Source organism: Melanostigma gelatinosum (assembly GCF_949748355.1).
Source record: "Melanostigma gelatinosum genome assembly, chromosome: 8".
In the NCBI taxonomy this organism is placed as follows: domain Eukaryota; kingdom Metazoa; phylum Chordata; class Actinopteri; order Perciformes; family Zoarcidae; genus Melanostigma; species Melanostigma gelatinosum.
Window position 1 is genome coordinate 15,482,018 of NC_136641.1, and position 22,518 is coordinate 15,504,535.

Below are 22,518 nucleotides of genomic sequence, written 5' to 3' on the forward strand. Positions count from 1 at the left end.
CTAGATTGTTAAACGATGAAGGCAATCGCCTCTCTTAAAGTGAACGCAACCTGATAATAAAAATGCCTCTAACTTTATTTAGATGTGCCAGTGCACACTTTGATTTGCAGTATAGGTTAATCATTATTATACAGCCTACTGTATGTCATTATTATTGATTAAGAACCAGTGGTTTAATCTTAAATCTTAACAATGCATTATATTGTATTCGGTCTTCACGTGTTTTTCCATGTCAAATCTCAATCTGCAAAGTAACATTTCCCTCTAAAATGTAGTGGAGAAGTACAAAGCATGCATAAAGGCAGCAGGTACCTCAATATTGTACCTATACTTGAGTATATGTACTTAGTTACTTTCCACCACTGGTCCTGACTACATCTTCATTACAGCATTTTGCCCGAATGGACACAAAAGAGTGACGCACAAGCGGGGTAATACATAATTCAAACTTTATATAATTTTATCATTTCTATTTAGGAATAAAGATTTACAAAATGTACAAGATGTGCTCAATCAGCCACAATCAAACAAGCAAACAGTGAGAAGACCAATCAAATAAGATCTCTCACCCAGAAATATCTCTTGTGTTTGTATGACAAACATTGGGGGCAGAGGAAGGGTGCATGTGGAGTGAGTGCTGGTGATGTCAGGGATTATGCTGGTTGGTTTCATCGTCGGATAGCAGGAATTGCGTCCAAGCCGTCTGAGAATCCCGACTACATATTCTCCTGTGCAAAGCGCCCTTGGCATGGCCAAACCCCCACCAATTGCAGGAAGGACAGTACATTAGTCTTTACACCAAAGTCATCTGTCCGATCCATCACATCAATTCAGTCATAAACATTAGGGAAACATAATATTTACAGCAACAAAAATAAACAAAGGAACTATAAAACCCAACATGCATGAGGCGTCTCAATCAGTACAGCTGTCATACAATATAATGACGCAGACACAATGTTTTTTTGAGATAAAATAAAATGCCGTTGACTTATGAAGTTGGCATATTTAAAACCAAGGTGTGCCATTTTTTTCTGGAAGATCAGTCAAAAATAGTAAGAAACAGAATGCATCCTATTGTGTACAAGTGACACATTCAAATAGTGGTCTCATTCCAGTACGAATAAAGATGGTATGGTTGTGAAACATTGACACATAATTACCTTAACATTTCATATTTTGCTATGTATTATAGACAGGTTCCCTTTCTCTTAAACACAGGCTGACATTGTCAATCATCTCTAATGGTCTTTCAGCTGCCGCCTGTCGATACTGTACGGAAGGAATAACCAGAAGTGAACTGGCTTTTATTCTTAAGTACACTGGACATATTGAGCAAGTGCACAACAGGGTAAAACTAAATCTACATGACCATTATTATTTTGTTACTGGAACAATGTCTCTCAAGAGGTACATAGCATGAAGATCAATAGTGAGTCAAAAATATGTTCACTAATGGCCTCATTTATCTTTTTGAAAACTACTCCCCAGATTGCACAATTCCTTTTTTCCTCAATTTTCAAGGAAGTCCTGTTCATGGAAGATAATATGTGTATGTGTGTGTGTGTGTGTCTCTGTGGTGTCATATATTTCTCTGTAAAACAGTTCATGGCTGTGTGCTCCATGAACACGCTCATGGGTCGATGCGAAAGGCCAACAGTTTGTCGGAGTGCAGATTGTTGAGGGTGCGCAGGTCGGGCAGGCGCAGGAGGAGTTTGGGGAAGAGAGTGGTGTCATCTGGGCGGTGGCGAGTGATCAGTGATCGCAGGGCACAGATCAGACCTTCCTGTAGCTGCTCCACAGCCCGCATGTCTGTGATGCCAGAACGATCTGTGGAGCACAGAGGGATGCCAGTGTGAGTGGTTAACAGACACAGTAACTACATTATTGCTCCATGTACAAATGTCACTGCTCTGCAGCTTTTGTCACTGTTTTCCGACGCATTAGGTAAATAGTACACCTCTCACCTGCAGAGACCAGCACCACAGCCATAAAGAGGGCCATTTCATCAGGTTCTAGCCCCAAGGAGCCCAGCTTCTCACTGAAGTCAAACATTGCGTCCAGCAGAGAGCCCATGCTCAAGGCCCGCAGGGTGGACAGGGGGTAAGTTTGACCATTCAGGAAAGTCACTGTATGCTCCTCAGCATTGAACAAGGTGCAGAACCTAACCATCAGAACCTAAACACACGAAACAGTGGAAAAAAACGTGAGCAAAAAGATAAGTTTGAGACAAATACTAAAACCAATAATACATGTGGAATCATAAAGAAGAGCCACATATTTTAAACATCTGAAATGTATGTCATTACCTGGAAGGTGCCTGATTTGAGCAGCATGACTTGGTCTTGTTGGCTAAGCTCCTGAAATCCTGGGATGCCCTTGGCAAACTCTACCACCTCCTTGACAGCAGGAGTGAAACACTGCGAGAAGGATTCCCATATCTCCTGACTCGTGCGCTCTGCCCCTGATACAGGCCACGCATTGAGAGGACAGGCCTTAGAGAAAGACAAAGGACATAGAAAGAATCATAAGCTGTTTGTCAGACAAGATATATTACAAAGTCTTGATCTGCTGTATGCTTCCTGCACTTACCAGCACTTTAGCTCCTGAAGCTAATTTCCATGGGCAGGTGGGCTGATTTTGGGTACTTCCTGCATTGCAAAAACTGTTATGATTGGCAGAGCTGCCTTTTTGAGAGGTTGCACTGTTAGACTGATCATGATTCTGATTTGTTGACACTAAGTAGGTGTAGCGATTGTTGTCCACATTGAGGAATGTAGGTTGGTTGTCATTCGGGACAACTGGGCATAGAGTGGCAGACGCAACAGGGCAAGACTGATAACTCAGGGCGGAGACTTGGGTAAAACTGGCACCCTGAGAGAAGGGAGATGTGTTATTGTTGGTAGTGATGTTTGCAGCCTTGGCTGCTCTCTTGTGGCTGTTGCTGCTGGTGAAGATTTCACGGTAGGCTCTGGAGATGGCCCCAATAGCTTCTTTTGAGTGGCCATCTTCTGGGCTGCTGGAAGTCTCCCTCACTGAAGGTGAGTCCATGTCTGTGGCCGCCGACTCATTGAGGCTGTTCATGTAGCTTTGCATCTCATCCAGAAGTCGCTGCTTCTCTCTCTTGGGGATGCGGCCAAAACGCACAGCTAGAGAAGACACAAGCAGGGAGGACAGATCAGCTTTGAGTCATTGTGACCACATGGACATTTACACTGAATATGTTTTGTTCCATATGTTTTCTGAGTTTTTATTTTTTATTTTTTTTTATTTAAATTAAAAAAAATTTTTTTTAATGATTTAAAATTATAAAGATGCAAGCACTAAAATGACCCCCAAGACAAATTATTTTCTTAAAGATCAAAAGGCAGGTGCATCCTAACAATACGGTGTTGCCATTTAGGAAAGACAGGACTGCTACTGTTAATTATGCTGGCTAGAAGCTGAGCATATTGAAACATGACCTATTTCAACTTTTTATAGGCACGCATACATCAAAAGCATAAAATCTCCTTAAGTGGTAAGTGATTTCAAGGAGAATCATGTAAGTTTTGATATGAAACTTCCCTCTCTTCACCCATCGCCCCATTCCTCTTCCCACAGTAACTATCAGCTGGAGAGGCTATTTATAGACCCCTGCTACCATCTGCCTCACCCTCTCCTCTATCCACCCGTCTCCTTCCTCTCCCGCTCCCTCCCTCCATTTGCAAGTAGGGCAGTGGGGCAACGTGAGCGTGATGTCACCGGCACTAAGTATGTGAGAGGGAGAAGGACGAGAGAGGTGGGCTTGAAATGTGGACTGACATGAGAGACGGTGATGCATAGAAAGGGAGAGTATGTGTCTGTGTGTGTGTGTGCAAGATGTAGTTAGATAAGGCAGACAAGTTGCGCTGGTACAGCTTCAAAGACTTTTGCATGAATAGCATATTTTAAACCTTTTTTTGGATGTATAGCAAAAAATGTGTATAGAAGCAATACCTTTTTAGGCAATGTACTGTTATTCTCATATGTTAAACATAAGCAATTTACATGAAAACACAAAGCTGCAGTGTTGGGTAAAGTGAGGTGATCTACTTGACACAGTAATATGCACAGTGTATTGCTATGTTTATCAAAGATACAGTAATCTGTTCATTGCCAGCAGGATCCTTTGATGAGGATGTGGCCAATAATGTGGCGTGAGATGAGTCCCTTTCATCATGGTTAAAAAGAAGCAAATGATGCTCTGGTTAGAGGAAGAAAAGTGTGCCATCATGCCAATGGACTTATTCATGTCAATATATTGCAGAGCCAAAGTCACACAGCTGCCTGGTGTGAAATGAGGATGTATATTTATTGTGATCTAGGCAGTTGCCTGTGGTTTTCCTGTTTTCGTAATGACTGAAGCAAAGCAAAAACGGGTTTCTAGGTTGTGGTCCTTATTGCCTCTAAAAGAGTCGACCTGACTCTTTGTACTCTTATTGAGTCGCATATCACCACCCTATTTTCTCTGTGCACCAGAAGTGTCAAGTACGTGCAGAAATAACACAAACCTGTTTCCTAGATTAGGCAATGCAGGGTACTGAAGGGTGGAGATGAGCAGAAACCATACTGAGAAGCAGAAGGCAGGCACACTACACCAAGTAGGTCATGATGTACGAGTACACTATAGGCCCAATTCTGTATTGTTTTTCTAGGTCAGCCCAGCTGTTTTCTTAATCTGTGACGATAGGCGATCAATCAGTGTTCAGTTTTCAGAACTTAAACTCGGTGATGTGAGCATCACGCCTGATAAAGCCTGTCACAACGACTGACTGTTTTCTGCATCCATTGCTTAATTGTTGCCCTATCCCTCATTAATTGCAGGAAGATGTTCTATGGGCATACACAAGGTAATCAAGTTGACCCTGTTCCAATTTTCTAAAATAATTCCTGTGTTTGCCGCAGTTTTCCAAATGATAGATAGCTTCGGGGACTTCAAGGCTCCTCTTCTCATAAATCACTGTCTGAGAGGCAAGAGAGCTGAGGGAACATGGTGGGTATACGTGGAGGAGGATGGGCTGTACTGAACAAGAACATAGAGGAAAGAGTATTGTGGGAGGATGCTGCAAAGGGCATGAGAAAGACACCGAGAAACTTAAGAGAGTGAGACAAGGCTAGATGGTAATCTTCGGCAGTGCAGTGAGTGACACAGTGTCGAAGAGCAAGACAGGTGCATGTCTGATGATAAAGTGAGAGGCTGAGCTACTGGCACGATGACCTCAAAAGACTTTCTGCAATAGATGTTTCACACAGACCTACATTAGCACTGTGCCTCTCCCAGGTAGCCTATTTCCCTCCTGCTTTGATTAATCAGAGCACTATGACACTCTGGCAGCACTGCAGGACGGCCTTTCTCGTAAAAAAACAAAATAAGGAAATGTGTCAGGATGTCTCACCATCTCTTGACATGCCAACAGAGAGGCATTTCTTGAAGCGGCAGTGCTGGCATCGGTTGCGGTTCATGCGCATGATCAGACAGTTCTCATTCTTGACACACATCTTGTAGTTGATGTTCTGCTGGATGCTACGGCGGAAAAAACCCTGAAACAGAAAAAGCACATCAAACTGGTGCACTGAAGCCAACACATTATTGAATCACTCCACATGATTTTTTCAGGGGCTTACCTTGCAACCCTCACATGCATGCACTCCATAGTGGAAACCAGATGCAATGTCCCCACAGACTTTGCAAAGCAGAACCATTCCACCCGTCTCTGAGGAAAGGTAAACAGACAGTTAGATGAACTCGAAAAACGCCAATCAAACGTCTATCTACATGCATATCAACAAAGAGGAAACACTTACTTGTGAAAGTTCCTGTGAATCCGCAAGGCCTCTTTCCTGCGATGGGGTGCGCATAGGTGTGCTGTGGAGTGGCTGCTGCTGGGGGGGAACTGTAGACTTCTGGGAACTGGAATATCAGTTTGGAGGAAGGGGTGGTGCACCCAGCTGCCCTATGTTTAAACGTCCCAATCTCTGTGAAGGTGACCTCCTCTGGAGATGAGGGCTGGGAGTGTAAAGAAGGGGACTGTGTCTGGTACCCACTGGAGGGGCTGCCAGGGCTGGGGCTCGAACTGCCAGAGGAGCCTGCGTACAGGATGACTCCTGCAGACAAGGGAAAGAGTGGAGAACATCAGACCTCTGAGCCCAGAGTTCAAGCTCCTCGTTAAAGCACACAATGCCATTTAGATATTGATAACAAGTGGCGTTGTTATTAAGGTATTATTATTAAATTAGTATTATGTATGCCATGATTGCAATTGTTGGCTGAATTAAACGAATTAAGTTGCATCATGAATTAGAGTTGGCCATCCATACTCCCTTTAAACCATTACGCTATACGCTTTGGATGTGATGGGGTGGAATGTTGCACAAGTTCTGGGCAGCAGTGAACAGCTCTGAGAATTTGATGCGTCGTTGCCTCATGCATCCTTCACGCTCACGCGGATAAAGTGGGCGCTAAAAATACAGCTGGGAGCCCTCAGCCCAGCAACAAAGCAAGCAGGCTTCCAGTAGAAGCACCAACGAAGCGCCACGTTTTTGTAAAGAAATCCTGCGTCATGCTAATGCAGCATTTATACAGGCACCATGTAAGTCAGTTGTCGTTCCAATGTGGTTCTTTCTGAAGTGTTTTCTTCCACCCCTCCCCCCCATGCGTTTTGGATGAACTGAGACACGGCCTCACGTGTCTGCTGGGTCTGCTGCTGCTGCTGCCGCCTCCTCCGCTCCAATAATAGCCTCGCTCGCTCCCCTGGCACCGTGCCCAGCGCCAGCTAACAGCGCGACACCTGACCGGCGCCTCACATGCATGGACTCCTGAGACACGGTTGGTGCCCAAAGCAAATCCGCAGTCTCGTGTGGAAATACATAACGATCTGAAGTCAGATCTGTGTTTACAAACACACGCTGACTGGGAAGTTCCCCGGGCGTGGTCTCTCTAAGCCACCGCTGTTCGTGCGCCACCGACGGTCGGAGAATGTGAGTCACGTTTTTGCAAAGGAAAAGCTTCAACTGTATGGACTGGCTGGTGTAATGATATACTAACAACTCGTGTACTCCTTGAGTCCAGCAGAGAGACGTTCAAAATGACAGTGACATTTATAAAAAATTCCAACATCCACAATTCGTGCATAAGTGCAGTAGGCCTTTCCTTAATGTGTGTTGCCCTTTGCTGCACGTGGAGGTATTTGTTTTAGCTCTAATGTGTTGATAATCCCTCACCCAGGTCATGCCAGAGACAAAGACAGACACAGGCCTGAGCCTCCCCTCCTCCTGAGTTTACATGCAGACAGTCATAGCCCAACCCCGACTCCACTCCACTTCACTTTTACAGTCTGCTTTTCAGGTGATAGAGGGATATAAAAACCTGCAAGTGTCATATTCGAAAGGTCAATACACTTTATATCATGTTGATAAACATTGCAGACCCCCTTCTTCTTCATACATTTGTTGTTTTCTTGTGATCATAGCATTGCCACCTGCAAAGAAGATATTAGTTGTCATCTGGCCTCAGTCCACATCATGTTTGAGGGAAAACATGATGTTGTCATTTTCTATTCTTTAATGCAAACGTTGCAAGACATTTAAGTGAAGCTGTTTTTATTCTTAGTTTTGGCAGCTGGTGATAGCAAACAACTAGCTGTTTTACATGTTTTCATTTATTTCGAACTGCATTAAATCCATCCTCAATGCCCATAAGCTACCCATGCCAACACTAATCTGCCAGGAACGTGAATGCAGGCAAAGAAACGTGAGCAGTGAGCACTGCAGGCAAAGCAGCTCCTCTCCTCTCCCCTCCTCCCCGTTTCTCTTTGGTTCTTTATCTCCTACTTTCTCTCGTTCACCTGGCAGGACATGTAGACTTCCATGTAGTTCACAGTTAAGGTGATAGTGTTTGTTTGCCCTTGTGGTGTAAACTCCATAAACATAGCATATGGTTTGCTTCCTTCGAGCAATGCAGTGTTTATTGTGCTATAGAATATGACCAATAAAAAAAGAGCTGTGCTACTAAACATGGCCAATCTGTGAACACTTGTTTGCAGTATACGTCATTAACTCAGGCTTATGTAAGGTCAATATTACAGGAACTTAGAATGATGTGCATGCACCTCGAGCATATCTCAAACTGATACTGCATCACAAACTCTCATGCAGTTGAGGAGTTGTATTACAGTTATAATTTATAAATACCACGATATGATTTGAAATCTAGTCTAAATAGCCTGGTGTATGGTTTGATGTTGCTAAAGTTGCACTGGCACGATGTGCTCAGTCAAACATGGATTTGAAAAACACATTTTTCAGGATTGTATGATTTTATCAGCACATCTGTTCAGGCATCGTTTAAACTTTAGAGAGAGCAAGCAAACCGCGCATGAGGCGGCAAAACGTGACGAGAGTGGGGGGGAAAAAGTGAATGCAATGAATCGCTAACCCACTGACCGAGCTCACTATCACCGCAGGCCGCATCAGCACAGAAGCGTCCGTGCGAGCGGGGAAGCGGCGGGAGGAGGGAGGAGGGCGCGGGCATCTCACGCGGCTTTATGAGGAAAGCCACGTGAGGACTTTTGACAGAGCGTTCACTGGAAAGACGTGAATCCGCGCTCCAGCCAGAAGCCAGAGCACAGTCCGCCAGGGGTTGATAGTTAAAGAGCCGAATCTACTGTAATAAAGCAGCGTGCTATGCGGCGGGATGGTCTGAATGTGCACCAGCAGCACCACATGCACCGTCAGCCAACAATATATGAAATACCGCTGCAAGGTCTTATTGCTTTTCAGAAAGCCTCCACTAGGGGAGTGTGAGGGGACTGTATTTGTGAGTGAGAACATACAGTGTACAAAGTAATGCAGTGGGCAGTGGAGGAAGTCAGTTGGTCTGCTTTTTATCATATGAGCAGTTGACAGATGTAATCTAAGATCTAGTGCAACTGAGCAACCCGGACTAGAAGACCGGGCTGAACTGAGCGTATTGGTATTTGTGTTATAAATAACTTGTTACAACTAAGTCCCACACCAAAGTACGGTTGACCCTTCACATGAGGACAAGTATCTACAGATCATGAAAATATTGATTTTGGCAAGCACATATTCCAAAATGCATGTCACATTAGCATGATGAAGCTAAGCTGTACAGTTTTTTTGTTTTTCTAAAATGTTGGACTGTAAACTGTTACAGCCGATCACAAACTCCCAACTGTTATGTTACAAATGATGACAGTTATGACAGTGTATTTCTGCATATGATCTGTTTGGGTCTATATTGTACGGTAGGCCTATATGGAAATACAATTGTATGAATGACTCATTCCAATAATATTTTGGGGGAATATGCATTTGCATGCAACCCCTCCAACCCAACCCAATCATCTCTGCAGGAGGAATTGGGGCTCTGTGTCAACACACACACACACACACACACACTCTCTCTGTCTGTCTGTCTCTCTCTCATTTGATCTCGACTTTATGAGCCTTACAGCCCACCGGTGCAGCTATATTTTTGCCAAGTTATTATGTTTATGAGCTTTGTTTCCATCACGACACCGACCTCTGAAAAAACTGAACTGAAGTCGTGTGCATTCCAATAACTAATTGAAACAAAAGGTCAGGGAAACCACTTCAAGGTGGTCATTTGGATTTCGATCGGTGAGAGGAAGAACACATTACAGACTTATGGAAAGTTAAAAGATGCACTGCCATTTAACTTGAAAATAAACAATTGTATTACCTGTAAAATATATAAATCGACAATCATTTAAAAGCTTGAAATTGCCAACATGTCCACAACACCGAGCATCCTCTGAACATCAAACAACAGCAGAAAAGGCCAGCATGCAGTCTTCATCTTTATCGGCTGACTAATACTACACCTATTGTCTGTGGTTGATCATTTACCTGCCTTGCTTGTTCCGTGACACCACTGGCCTACTTTGTCAACATGAATAGAAAGTCATAACTCGGTGAGAGGGTTATGAATCAGTGATGCCCACGGATTCGAGTAACAATGACAGTGCCTGGGTGCGCCCATGTGCTGGAACGTGACTGCGTTTTGTAGATGATTCACCGTCAGTTAGAGGAAAGCATGTCCACCTTTGGCTGACCTCGAGAAAGTACTGTCTAATACCACTTATCGGATGGAAGTCCTGCGGTTATCAACTTTTTTGCTGCAGGCACTAAAGCGATGGAAACAAACACACCCTGTACACCAAAGTTTCATTGCCCCCGCCCCCCGTGAGATGATAAAGGGTCAGCGAGTTGAAGTCCTGGCTCGGACAGATTATGATTACAGTGACAGCCAGTGTACTGTAGGTCCACGTGAGTTTGTTTTCATGGAGAGAGACAGGAAGTGGCCAGCCTCCCTATATGGTGCAGTTCTCTGTCAGCAGAGCTGCAGTCCTGGCGATGCCTTTCGACATTTAAACGCAGTTTATAGCAACTGTTTCCATAAGTTTGTGTGAAATCGTAATTGTGTTTTTATTGAATTTAGAAACAAGTTGACATCATTACATTTTCATGAACCAATAAGATGACCAACATCAGTCAAACACTTGCATGAAAAATATATTTCGTGCATGACTCACATAGGTTGCACATAATTGTCAAGTATGCACACATTGGAGATTTAAGTGTTTTACACAATGTTCGATTAAGTATTTCTCACTTTTTAAAGAATTCTTTTTTTTAAAAGTTGAGTCAGACAAAGCTAAATACTTATCCCTATTGACTGATGGCAACAACATGAATGAAAACACTAACCAATGACCCATTAATCATTACTGAATCATATGTCTAAATCAGCATATGGTATAAAGGAGAGGTTAACATAATGTTAAAATTAATCTTACCACCACCAGGGCTGTTGTCCATTTCTCTTGTTGATGTCGATCACTTTAAGCAGACTTGAAGATAGACGTCCGTAAATGTCACTAGACTGGCGCAAAAGTATTTTGAAGACAGGTGAGAAAGTTAAAAAAACAGCTTTGCATAAAACACCTGCTCCGTTGAGCCAAAAATGGGAAGAAGTGATGGAAATGTCTCCAGTGCGCGTAAAGTTGTCTCCCAGTTAATTGTAGAGAGGTGTCCCTCTTGCGTGCTCAGTTCTGATCTGACAGAGGTGAGTTGTAAAGGCTGGTCTTCTCAAAGATACCTGGATGCCTTCTGTGCCTCGGCTCGATCGCGTGTGATGTTGCACGAGCGGAGATTAAAAGATTTTCATGAATTCCAAGAGAGTGGAGTCAGCATATCCGCGAACAGCGTCAGTTATGACATACACACCCACTGATACAAACACCCTCTTCGCTCACGTTTGCAGGTGAGTAGGACATGTGACCGCCTGTCCCTTCGCTTTACTTGTGTTGTGTCTGTGATTTGGTTCACTCTTTGTATCTCGCGGAGTCACTTCTCTCCCTCTCTCTCTCCTTCAGGCTTTTGTGCATTTTCATTGGCGGGGATCTGGAACAGAGGGGAGTTTGATGTGCTTATTCGACCGCAGTCGGTTATGTGTTCAGTAAAGCCACGCTACATGTGGGCTCTGCATGTGCCGGGGAGAGTGCTGCCCCACTGATACACATTTTATGCAGAATACGCAGCGTGTGGCGCGCAGGGATGGAGAGATTGGTGGATGAAGCACATGGACAATAGGCGTGGCTCACCGTGACTGCCTGTTCTCTGAACACTGAGACATGCCAAACAACAAGCAAGTGTCAAGTTTAAAGCCCATGTGCCAAAGGAAACTCTAGATGCGCAACTAAAACTATGCCATGCTACTGGAGTGAGCCGATCATTGCAAACGCTCAATTTAGGCTGACATTTAGATTTTAGATTTAGATTTAAATGTAAATCCTGCATTTGATTATTTGAACACTGTAAAACCAAGTCCACTCTGTGTTCTCAAGGGTGCCGTTTTTTTTTTTTTTTTTTTACAGTTTTCCATTGTACACCTCTTTTAAATGTTTGTGCAGCAAAAAGTTCGATAACATTCAGTCAGCAACAAACTCTGCAGCCTGCTGTGTGACTCTGAAGATGTAGGTCAACTGTGCAGAGCTTTGTGGAAAGCGCCTCTTAGTGGCACATTATGGCATTGACGTATAAACTTGATCTATCTCGACTAAATATATGTTCATTAGAAGTGTCAATGCAAGAGCACACTTTAATGGTTTTATTGCAGATACATAACTTTAGCGTTTGAAAATCAAATTTCAAATTCGTCATGAAATGCGTTTTAAATTCTTGAGTTTTCATTCATTAAATAAATTACACATCGTTGCTTGAATGTCTGAGATCATCAAAATGAGATAAGCAGATATACATGTATGTTTTTTTATTATCAAGTTTTTAAATAAACCCAATGCAATAGGTTTTATTTAACACGAACTGTTTTTTAATCTTAAATGTCAGTTACAAAGCTGTAATAATAATGTTTGCTTATAATTGTAATTTATTTATATATTTGATTACTTTCCATCTAGTAACTAATTGCTTTAATACCTTGTTATCTCTCAAACATTTCTTTACTCGTGTGAGGCTGTAAAGACATTTTAAACTTGATATGCCCAAAAAAAGTCGATTCCGCTCAAAGATATGATCACAGACAAGGAGTGGCATGATTTAGTAGGCTCTATATTTACATACATACATCTTGACTGACTTATTTTGTCATTTTTCTGAGTAATTGTTTGCGCCTTCGCTTGAGGGGTTTCCTCCTCATTGACAGGACGTGTGCCGCAGTCTTTCTCTCCGTCACTAGGGGGCGTCACAGTGCCAAAAATCTCCACGCAGGGTAGCTCCCGTCATCGACGCCCCTGAACTGCCGACACACACAGTGACGGATTGGCAACACACGAAGGTAATCTGACAAATGACTGAAATGATCTCTGAAGCCAACCGGCGTGATCTTTCCAAGATGATGTGCTGCGGTGGAGGATTCATCTGAAGACTGTCCCTGACTTTGTTTTGTCTCCTTCACAGAAAACTTCGGCGTGCGTGCGCATGTCACCCACTATTTATGTTTCAAACTTCTGACGGGAATGTGCTCGTTCATGAGTCCGAGGCATACACTACTCTAAGCGAAGAAGGTAGGATCGTGTACTTTACATAAATCATCTCCTTCTGTCATTAATTGGACGTGTCTCAGAATAAACGCAGCTCAAACTGCCTCAATCCGGGTGTGTTACTTCTATCGCCCGTGTGCGTAAAACACGAGCACTCATCATGACAACGCGTTATGGCAGGGGACGAGATAATTACAGGCTGCCGAAACAGTTTGGGGACTGGGCAGAACAGAAGTCGTTGCCAACATACACACCTGCAAAGCGCTGCTTTGCCTGAGGCTGAGAAGAAAGTCTCCTTCACTGTCTGTCCTTCTGTCTGTACTGTAACCCCCTTCCCCTCTCCAACTCTCCCCCCAAACAGCCCCCTTTCCTCACGCGCCTTGTTGAGTTGGTGCTTTATGTGGATGATGCCAGTTAACTGAGATACTTCACTTTATTCTCTGGCTGAACCTCCCCAGTTTATTTTTGATGAGCTTCCAGGTCGGTTGATTAAACTCAGGCAAAGCAAAGCAAATGAGAACAGAATGCAGACGATTTTCCAGTAGTAGACTTTCTGGAATTAGCCTCATGATCAACAGAGGTTTTTTTTTCTTCTGTGAAGGAAAATAGCAAAATTAGACCCTCAACATACTAAACATATACAATATACATATTTATACAGCAACCACATGCCAAAAGGCAAAAGCAAATGAAAACTTTTTCATGTTTCCTGCTCAGTATTTAGTGCCCAACTTTCTCACAAGGGCAGTTTTATGTGCAGGGAAGGAGGCATGGAAAAGAAGACCTTTCCTTTTGAGCTCACAGATTTGCAGTAATTACAGAATCACTTCCATATGTGGCTCTCTGGCTGCCTTCTCGCTGCCCCCACCACCCCTCTCTCTTCTCTCTCTTTCCCTCTCCCCTCTTTCATTTGCATTCTCCCCTATTCCTCGTTTTTTTCCAGCTTTTATTTTTTTGGCATCCCCTTGTGCACTCAGAGCATTTTTTTTTTTTGTAAAACCACAGCTGAAACAAAGTTTATGATAATCAGAACATCCTGGCATTTTTGGCAAACTGCTACGCTTTTTGGTGATTCAATTAGACCGTGCTTGCCAGAGAAAAAGGAGGCGTTTGTGTGCCTCAGTGAGAGAGAAAAGTGACATGGATGGAAGAGCGGACATGTTGGAGAATATGGAAATATGAAAAAGAGGAAAAGCAAAAGAATGGGAGCTCACTGAAGATTTTGAGAGGCAGGAACGGAGCGTAAAGGAGGGAGAGGTGGAACAGAAAATGAGGCAGCGAGAGGGAGGGCCGGAGTAATGCTTTTTGACAGAGGTGGGTTCAAGATGGGTTCATGGTGACATCATGGCTGATTTTCTTTTGAGGAAAGTATAGACAGGAGAGCCGTTCACCTTTCATTGGACACATATGTTGGGGAATAGGCAGAGCGGTCATATGCTGGCACACACGCTGCGTCGACAGCCTCTGAATGCACCCCAAAATATGCACAAAAAGCGCACACTCTTTTTATTTTCTCCCCCTCTCGTTTTCCCTTAGTTCCTTCTGCAGTAAAAAAGCTTTTGGCTCTCTCTCTAACTGTTCCAAGCTTTGTGCTCATTTGTTTTTGTTAGAGGAGTACATAGTGGTATATGCCCTTCGGTCCCTAACACATACATTTCTCCTTTGCCATGAGTAACTCATTTTCCTGTGAGTAGTATTCCTCTGTGTATGTTTTTACTTCAAGGCGGCTGGACTCTAAATGAGCGCACTTTGCCAGGCTGGATGAATGAGCTCCTTCATTTCACAGGATGTGTGCTTAAGTCTGTAACCAAGAAAGTGCAAGCAAGTGTATATTTGTGTGTTGAGTGTGTGTGTGTGTTTCTGCACATGTGTGCACAAATGTGTGTGTTCGTCCCTGCATCCCTTGCCTGTCTCAGTGTGGCACCAAACTTCACATGACATTAATCTGAATGTGGGGAAATAGTGATCTCATTACAGGCATCTTGTTACTGATTAAAACCTGCCGCCACAGCCACCCGCTCCCTTCTCACCTCCCCACCACCGATCCCATCAACCCCCTCCCCTCCCTCCTTCTACAACCCATCCCTCTCCCCATCTCACCCTGCAGTTTTCTTTTCCTCCCTCTTACTATTTCACACCCCTTTCTCTTCACATCCCCATGTACCACTGGCCCTCTCATCTTCCAAACCTTCTCTCCTCCCCCCCTCTCCATCTCACTTTAACCCCTCTAACCTCACTTCCTCCCTTCTCTTGTTCCCTCCATCATCCCCCCTTTCCTCTTTCCTCTCCTTTGCTGCGTTCCCTCTGCCAGCGGGCCTCAGGCCTCCGCTCCATAGCTCGGTGAATGCAAATATGTTGAATCTAAAGTGGAAACACACGACGTATGATGTTGCCATGAATATTTCATATCTTCATAAACACACCCAGAGAAGCTGCAAAGCTTAACAATGCCTCTGTTTGCCGGATGACTTCCTGTGAGGAATTGCCTTGCTTGCGTTTGACTTTTTGTCAGAGCACACTGTGTTAGGATTGATGTCAGGGCAGTTCGTTATGATGTCACAGGCTGAAGTTAATGATACGAGAACGGACGGGGCCATAGGCCATGTTTCCAGTGGTGCCCAGAGAGAGAGATAGCACCCTGATCTATCTTCATTATCCCCCACTCTGCAGCCTCCCAGACACAATGATCATAAATCTCTGCCCGGAGCACACTTCACTGACACTGAAACACAAACACTAGTAACCTTTGACCTTCTCGCTGCTACTGCCTACGCGTACTCATCCATGCACACACACACACACGCACGCACGCACACACACACACATATTCACAAGTGACATGCGTACTGAAAGAGCACACGCACATATGCAAAGCCTAAACACAACCCCTGCTCAAGCTCACTGTCATAATTTAATAAAGAGCACAGCCTGCCCTGCACACACACACACACACACACACACACACACACACACACACACACACACACACGACTGTCATCATGGACTTAACTGCTCATTCTGACACAAATGCATGGCCTCGGTCAGCCCGATGGCATCACATTGACTTGAAATGCATACTTTACAGTTCATGTCACTCTAATGGCTGATATGAAGTTATTGTAGTTCTTGTCCTCTGGCTGTATTTACCTTCTTGTTTCATATTGTTTTCATATTGCTGATTTAGCACTGCTATGTAAACAGCTAAGGGATTTACATTAGCCTTAGTGGCCTCATAAGCGACACGTGAATCAAATGTAAATAAGATAAGGATCGTCTGAAGTGCTTTTTGCAGTGGGACTTAGATTCTGCGCTTCCTGAATATAAGGTTTCTGCAAAAAGGCAATACTGCTTATGTACCAGCAAATTGACATACAAAATGCATGAAAGAACATTTCAGCAGGCTACTGTAGACCACATGTGGCTGTAAAGATCGGAAGCACATAGGAATAATGAGCGCGAGGCCGGGCACTGGTGTTTTTTATTGTAATGGCTTGACTTTATCCTGGAGACGTATTGGGTTCAGCGTGTTTGGGGATGAGATCTCTGCCTGCATCAGGCCAGTTACTGTGTTTTACAAAAACACTATGCAGCAGTTGTATCAGGTCTTAAATGGACAGATAGTTGGGAAGACCAAAACAAAAGTTCCACATGCCGCATTGGTCGGAAATTCTGCCTTACACTGAGATCTGGGAGAACGTGAAGTGATGCATGGCCGATATGCCTGAAGGGCATCGTTTTAGATGAAGTTTCAGAATAAGTAGTGCATGTGTAAGTTGGTTATTTAGAAAATGCTTGCTGCACTTACTTGGTTTAGATATTAATTCGACTCGATTTTTATTGTGTGAGTGCTAAAGAAGCATGCGTTTATTTACAATGACTTGTTTGGTTGTTTTCTTTCTTCACAAGGGGTAGTTTATCTGTACTTTGCTGCAGAGGTAAAAGCACCCGTTGAGGTGCCAGTTAAGGTGTGCCCCTTCCTCCCAGCTCTGAGGTTTGAGGTGCTCCTCATAACCAAAACAACTTGAGAAACATTACATTCAGAAAAGCAGGGCACACGCCCAGAACCACAAACGCATAAACACAGATCTGAAACATATGATCTCATATGGAGAGAGGGGCACGTTCAGAGGCACACCCAACTCTGTCGCTGCTGCAGCTGCACAGCTCTGCCATCTCACACGGGACTTCCCTGCAGCTGATGTGCCACCACTAGTTTATGTCCAGAGCTGAGGTGATTTTAGGTCCAGATGTCTGCAGTTTTTGTTGTTTTCTTTCCAGTAATCTTGATTTAGAAGATATTCCTAACAGCATAATGTTTGGCAGGATGTTGACAGATGTTATGTATCTTAAAAAATATCAGATTCCAGCTTTGAATGCCAAATTCTGGTTTTCATTTATTCTCAACGAGAATGTTTTCGATATTCTGTCCGTTTTGTGTCCAATACTTCCTTAATTAGTTTCACAAGGGTCCTCGTACTTTCCTTCATATTAAGTACTATCAGTAGTAGCCTCAGCAGTGGTTGTAATGTTGTATTATCACTGCTCTGGGACGATTGTCACAGAAACATTCGAAGCAATCAAACACAAATATGAAATACACAAAAACAGCACCTACATGCCTGTCGTGAGCAGATAGGTCAAAGGGCAAAAGTCCATCATGATTATTCCATTTTAATTGATCACACTGGGAATAAAGGACCACGTGAAATGTACTTAGACTTTCTTGGAAGAATACATCTATTGGCTTGCCATCAAAGAATCATCTGTCTTAAATCAAAACATTCTTATTTATGTTCAGGATACTGAAACATCCTCTCCTTAATAAACTGTGGATGTATTGATTAAACATGAATGATCTCGACATGGCTCCGCATTTCAACATGCGCAAAGAGTTTGCAGGTAAACCGACTCTTTAGCCAAGAAGATGAAGAAGAGAAAAACATAATTCACCCGAGAGACAAAGAAGGGAGAGAGAATTAAAAACAAATACTTGAGCTCTCTGAGCCTTTTTCTTCCCTCCAGGCATTTTGTGGCTTGTGAAACAAAATGTGCTGGATATTTGAAGTGTTGTGTCACGTGACAAAGGAAGGCTTTATGAATCAGAGAGTATAATTATTTCTTCCTGAGTAAGAGAGCGAGTGTGTGCCTGTGTTTGGGGAGTGAGAGAGAGAGAGAGAGAGCGAGAGAGAGAGAGAGAGAGAGAGAGGCTCACTGCTACTCTGTCTTTGCTGTCAGAACGTACACACAACCTTTCTCCTTTTTCCCGGCGAGCTCCGCTCATCAGACCGTTCCGGCAACTGCTTCATCTCTCCGTCTGCCTCATGAACACGAGAGCGCGTAAGTAATTTATACTTAAAAAGTTCAGAATCTGTTACTTTAGTCGTTGTTTGTCTTCCTTTTTCTTACTCTCTCGCTCTCTCTGTGTACAGAGAAAGAAAGGGAGAGAGAGCGGCTGTATTTCTTTGGGAACGGGTGGACAGTTTTAATTGAAGACAGAGACAGATTGTGCAAAACACTTGAGAGGCTTTGAGACAATTCATTGTGGTTTTCTCAGAAATCTGACCAGATTTTCATGTGTAAACACTAAAAAGTCCAAACACACACGTTTGTTTGTGTGCAGTGTTTGAGTGTGTTCTTTCTGCTTTATTAATGTAAGCGTGACACTGAGTTTATAGAAAAACATATGTGAGCATGTGCGCCTGCATGTGCCTGTGTGCGCATATGTCCTTATTAGTGAGTGTTTCAAGTGTTACCCAGTGCCCGCGGAGCTCTTTATTATTAGCATGTGTGTCTGTGTTCGTGTATACACGCTTGCATGTGTTTGATGTGTATTCACCAGAGCAGTCACCATAATATGCAACATATGAACACTTGGAAAAGACAAGCATTGTTTTCCACCTTTTAAACAGCAGAGGCGAATTCCTGTCGAGTGAGGTGTGTCAGACACAGTTTACAAGTACGTTTATCCATTGTGTTCCCATAGTTAGCGGTGTGTCACTGTGATTATTTATTATTGCTGGCATATGTGTTAAGTTAACAGGCTCCACTTGTTAGAGCCATGTGTAACACATGCCAAATCAAACAGCATTTAGGTTTGTTTGATTTGGACATCGGATGATCAGGCACCTGATGTTGGAGTGTAGCTTTCTGCAGTGTGTTGGTTTATTGCTCCAGCAGTCACTGGTCACTAGGTAAACCACCGCAGCTGGACTGCCTTGGCTTTGCACCTGCTGTCCACTGCTTATTTCCCCTGGTGGACTTGACATAAGTGTGAGAGACTGTTTGATTGAAGTGAATTGAAAAAACATGGGCGAGTGAGGGAGGCCTCCGCTGTCATCTGGTTCTATCAGTTTGACTCTCGAGTCAGTGACATCTGGAGTGGAAGAAATGGAGCTCATCTCTGAGGCAGAGCAATGTCACTGCGCTCTCCTGCTCCTCCCGAGCACCACCCGTCGGTCTCTTTATCGGGGACGGGCTGTCAATGCAGAGCAGCTTTACTTTCATGGTGTTCGGTCACAGTATTTTGCTCGTCTTCAGTGACAGTTTGGAATCAATTGTTATTTGTGCTTGCTGTTATATGCTCCAGATGGGTATGTGTCATGACTCATGATCCATGTACTTGTGATCATGAGTATATCGGCTCTATGCTCTCTCTAAACAAGAGAAACACTGATTATAATAACAGAATAATCCTGCCAGTAAAACCATCAAGGTTTAAAGATGTCACGAAACTGTAGTATACATTTTATATTGAGTTTTTTTTAAACTAAATTGCGAAACCTGGTGTGTTATGTGAGAATACTTTTCAGGTGTAGATGCACCTGAGGTTTTGTGGGAGCCACTGAAACAACAGTTGGCTTACAAAAGCTCCTGTCTTGCAAAACCTGCAACAGTCCTTTGTGACAAGACTTTGAGCGGTGAATCTGGGAGTTGCTGATGCCTGTCTTTTTCTGGAATTTCTATAGCAATTAAGGCCAAGTAGTAGGGAGGGGTTAGACAGGTGGTTTTAGGAGAATCGAGGGGCTCTCTGCTACCACACTATAATTAACGGGGAAGCAATCTGCGCACCATTTCCTCTGTCTATTTTTGCAGGTGTGCTTTCTGATTGTGAGGATTTACATGTTCACCCTGCCTTCAAGCTCTCATCAAAAGATTTTTTGACACGGATTTAAACGTGTGTGAATGTGTGTTGTTTTGCATGTTGTGCTCCCATGTGTGTGTTTGGGCCTGCTTGAGTGTTGCTTTGACTCCCGAGGCTAAAAGTGGCGGCGCTGAAGCCGTCCATTATGCATCTCTTTATACAGAGAAAGGATTGTTTTCTCTCTGAGTTGAGGAAGGGAAACACCTTCATTGCCGGCTGTGTGAATCATTTCTTTGTAATTACAAGACAAGATGTATTCGTAGCACCAACTTTACCATTGGAAATCTATAAGATAGGCATCACACTGTTGCCACTCTGAACTTTCTTCTCTTGCTTCATTTCCTGTCGCTCTAACTCTCTATTTATTTCTCAAAATATCTTACCATCATCTGCCTTTGGCTTTTCCGGTTGTGGTGTGTTTTCTTGTGTTGCTGGACCCACTGCTGAAGTCTCCATGTTGAGTACTTCCAAAAGAGTGCCACCACATCATGGAAACAGCAAGCTGTCAGGATGACTTCATCATGTCACCAAGTGTTTAATGTCTCACTGACTTCTCACTCTTTCCATACTTCTCTCTACCACTGCAAGTCAACACAGCCTGTTTTTTTGACATAATATTTAAACAAAGAGAAGAAAGAGAGAGCAAAAAAAGTTTGCGCTTTGGATTGCACAATGACACTCCCCAGTGGCCCTCTTGAAAAACAATACCTCTTTAACTGACACGTGATTACACAGAGGTGCTTCTTTGCGTTGTTGCTGGAAGCAGATCCGTGTTTGTGTGATGCCATGAGCAGGCAGATGTCAAACAAGTTTGAGGCGATGGAATGCGGTCTGTTTGGAGGCACTGGACCGTCTGTTGCTGGGTGTCTCTCTCGGAGCCATTAGCCAGACACTTGTTGAAAGACTGGGAGCAGTCAGCTTTGCATCAGATAATAGTGTTGAGGATATTGTTTTCACAGCCAAAATATTGCTGACGCCAGCAAAGAAGATCAGATAACGCTCTCATTATGTGTCATTATTTACGTTTGAATTAGTCTGTGACAGTCCAAAACAGTGATGATGACGCTAAGTGTTCGTTTTGCTCCAACCTGTTGGAAACGACAGTGTCAACTCAGGACACATGAATTGTAAAATCATCGTTTAACTGTCGACTTCACCAACGAGCCGAAACTTAAACATAACCGTCTCTGCTTCAAGTCCTTTCCTTTACACAGTTCCTGAAAATACATCACTTTATGATGTTGACAATTGAAGGACAGTGCCTGGAAGACGTGCACAGCCTTCTGTCAAGAAATGAGCAGGAGTGGGCAACGAGGTGGAAAACGAGTGAGAGGATTCTGTGATTCTGCCACGATGCATTGTGCAGTTCATTTGTCTCCAGGCTGTGAATTTACAATTCAATCCTTCCAGTAAAAGGTTTTGACGAGCTACTCTCCCTGGACTGACTGACACATTTTTTTTTAAATTATTTTACATCGCAGGACATTTTGTACAATTGCATATTGTGGCCTTCTTGGGAATTCAGGAAACCCAAAGTAAACGCGTGAACCCACTCAAGCTCAGAAAAGAGAGTGAGGAGTGGAGTTTGAATTTGACTTCAAAGACAAATATCCACAAAGACAAACACGCAATTATAACTCGATATAACATCGCACACAGTTACTGTAAGTTGTTGTGTGTTTCCCTTACTGCAACAAGAAACGTCCTCTAGTTAGCAAAGCGGGCCGGCCATGGCACCCAGAATCCTGCTCATATATACGCAGAGTAATCACCTGTGGTTTCTTTTGCTGACTAAATAACCCACTGCTTTTCGTGGTTGTGTAGTGCAGAGCTTCCTGAGATGCCGTGATTTATTTGTTATGTTTGACTGCAGTTCCGATCGCCTGAGGGGCCTCACTCCGTCACAACTGTTAAGGCACAATTGTTGTTTAGCTCACAGAGGATTTGATATCCTTTGTTTGACAGACATTCAATCTGTAGGAACTGTTCTCTCTCTCTCTGTCTCTGTCTGTCTTTTTCCCTGTTGCTCGATTCTACGTTCTGCAACGTCTTTTTGTTGAAATCCAAACTCGTCAGCAAACAAGATAATCTCCGTCTCTCTACGCGTGCCTCGGCTTGTCTCCGAAATGTCATCTTGATTGATTTCATTTCATTTGCTACACGTCGTTTCATCCTGATAAAATCAACGAATTACCTCAAGTAACCAATGAGTCTGCCTTAACATTATGAACTACTGCGAGGTCTGACAGTCCACTATTTACAGAAACAACCAAAGCAAATTTAAACTGCTACAGTGCACCTTAGAGAGTG

At 43.5% G+C, this 22,518-nt stretch overlaps 2 protein-coding genes across 4 annotated transcripts in view; one reads left to right on the forward strand and one right to left on the reverse strand.

Annotated features, from left to right (window-relative positions):
- Positions 1-511: 511 nt before the first annotated feature.
- On the reverse strand, positions 512-10,958 carry nr1d4a (nuclear receptor subfamily 1, group D, member 4a). Its single transcript, XM_079272912.1, has 8 exons — positions 10,863-10,958; positions 5,827-6,126; positions 5,647-5,735; positions 5,418-5,562; positions 2,593-3,149; positions 2,310-2,495; positions 1,968-2,178; positions 512-1,830 (listed from the first exon to the last, which is right to left on the reverse strand). The coding sequence occupies exons 1-8, from the start codon at positions 10,882-10,884 to the stop codon at positions 1,634-1,636; spliced, it is 1,707 nt and encodes a 568-aa protein (XP_079129038.1). The 5' UTR covers positions 10,885-10,958; the 3' UTR covers positions 512-1,633.
- A 2,044-nt stretch (positions 10,959-13,002) lies between these two features.
- The window catches only part of rarga (retinoic acid receptor gamma a), a 42,414-nt gene continuing 32,898 nt past the window's right edge, over positions 13,003-22,518 (forward strand). The window contains exons 1-2 of one of the 3 annotated variants that reach the window (XM_079274454.1): positions 14,324-14,381; positions 18,352-18,404. The gene's annotated coding sequence lies outside the window, so the exon portion shown is untranslated. Of the gene's footprint in view, positions 13,092-14,323; positions 14,382-18,276; positions 18,405-22,518 lie in introns of those variants that run through there. The other 2 variants (XM_079274455.1, XM_079274453.1) reach the window with 2 other exon arrangements.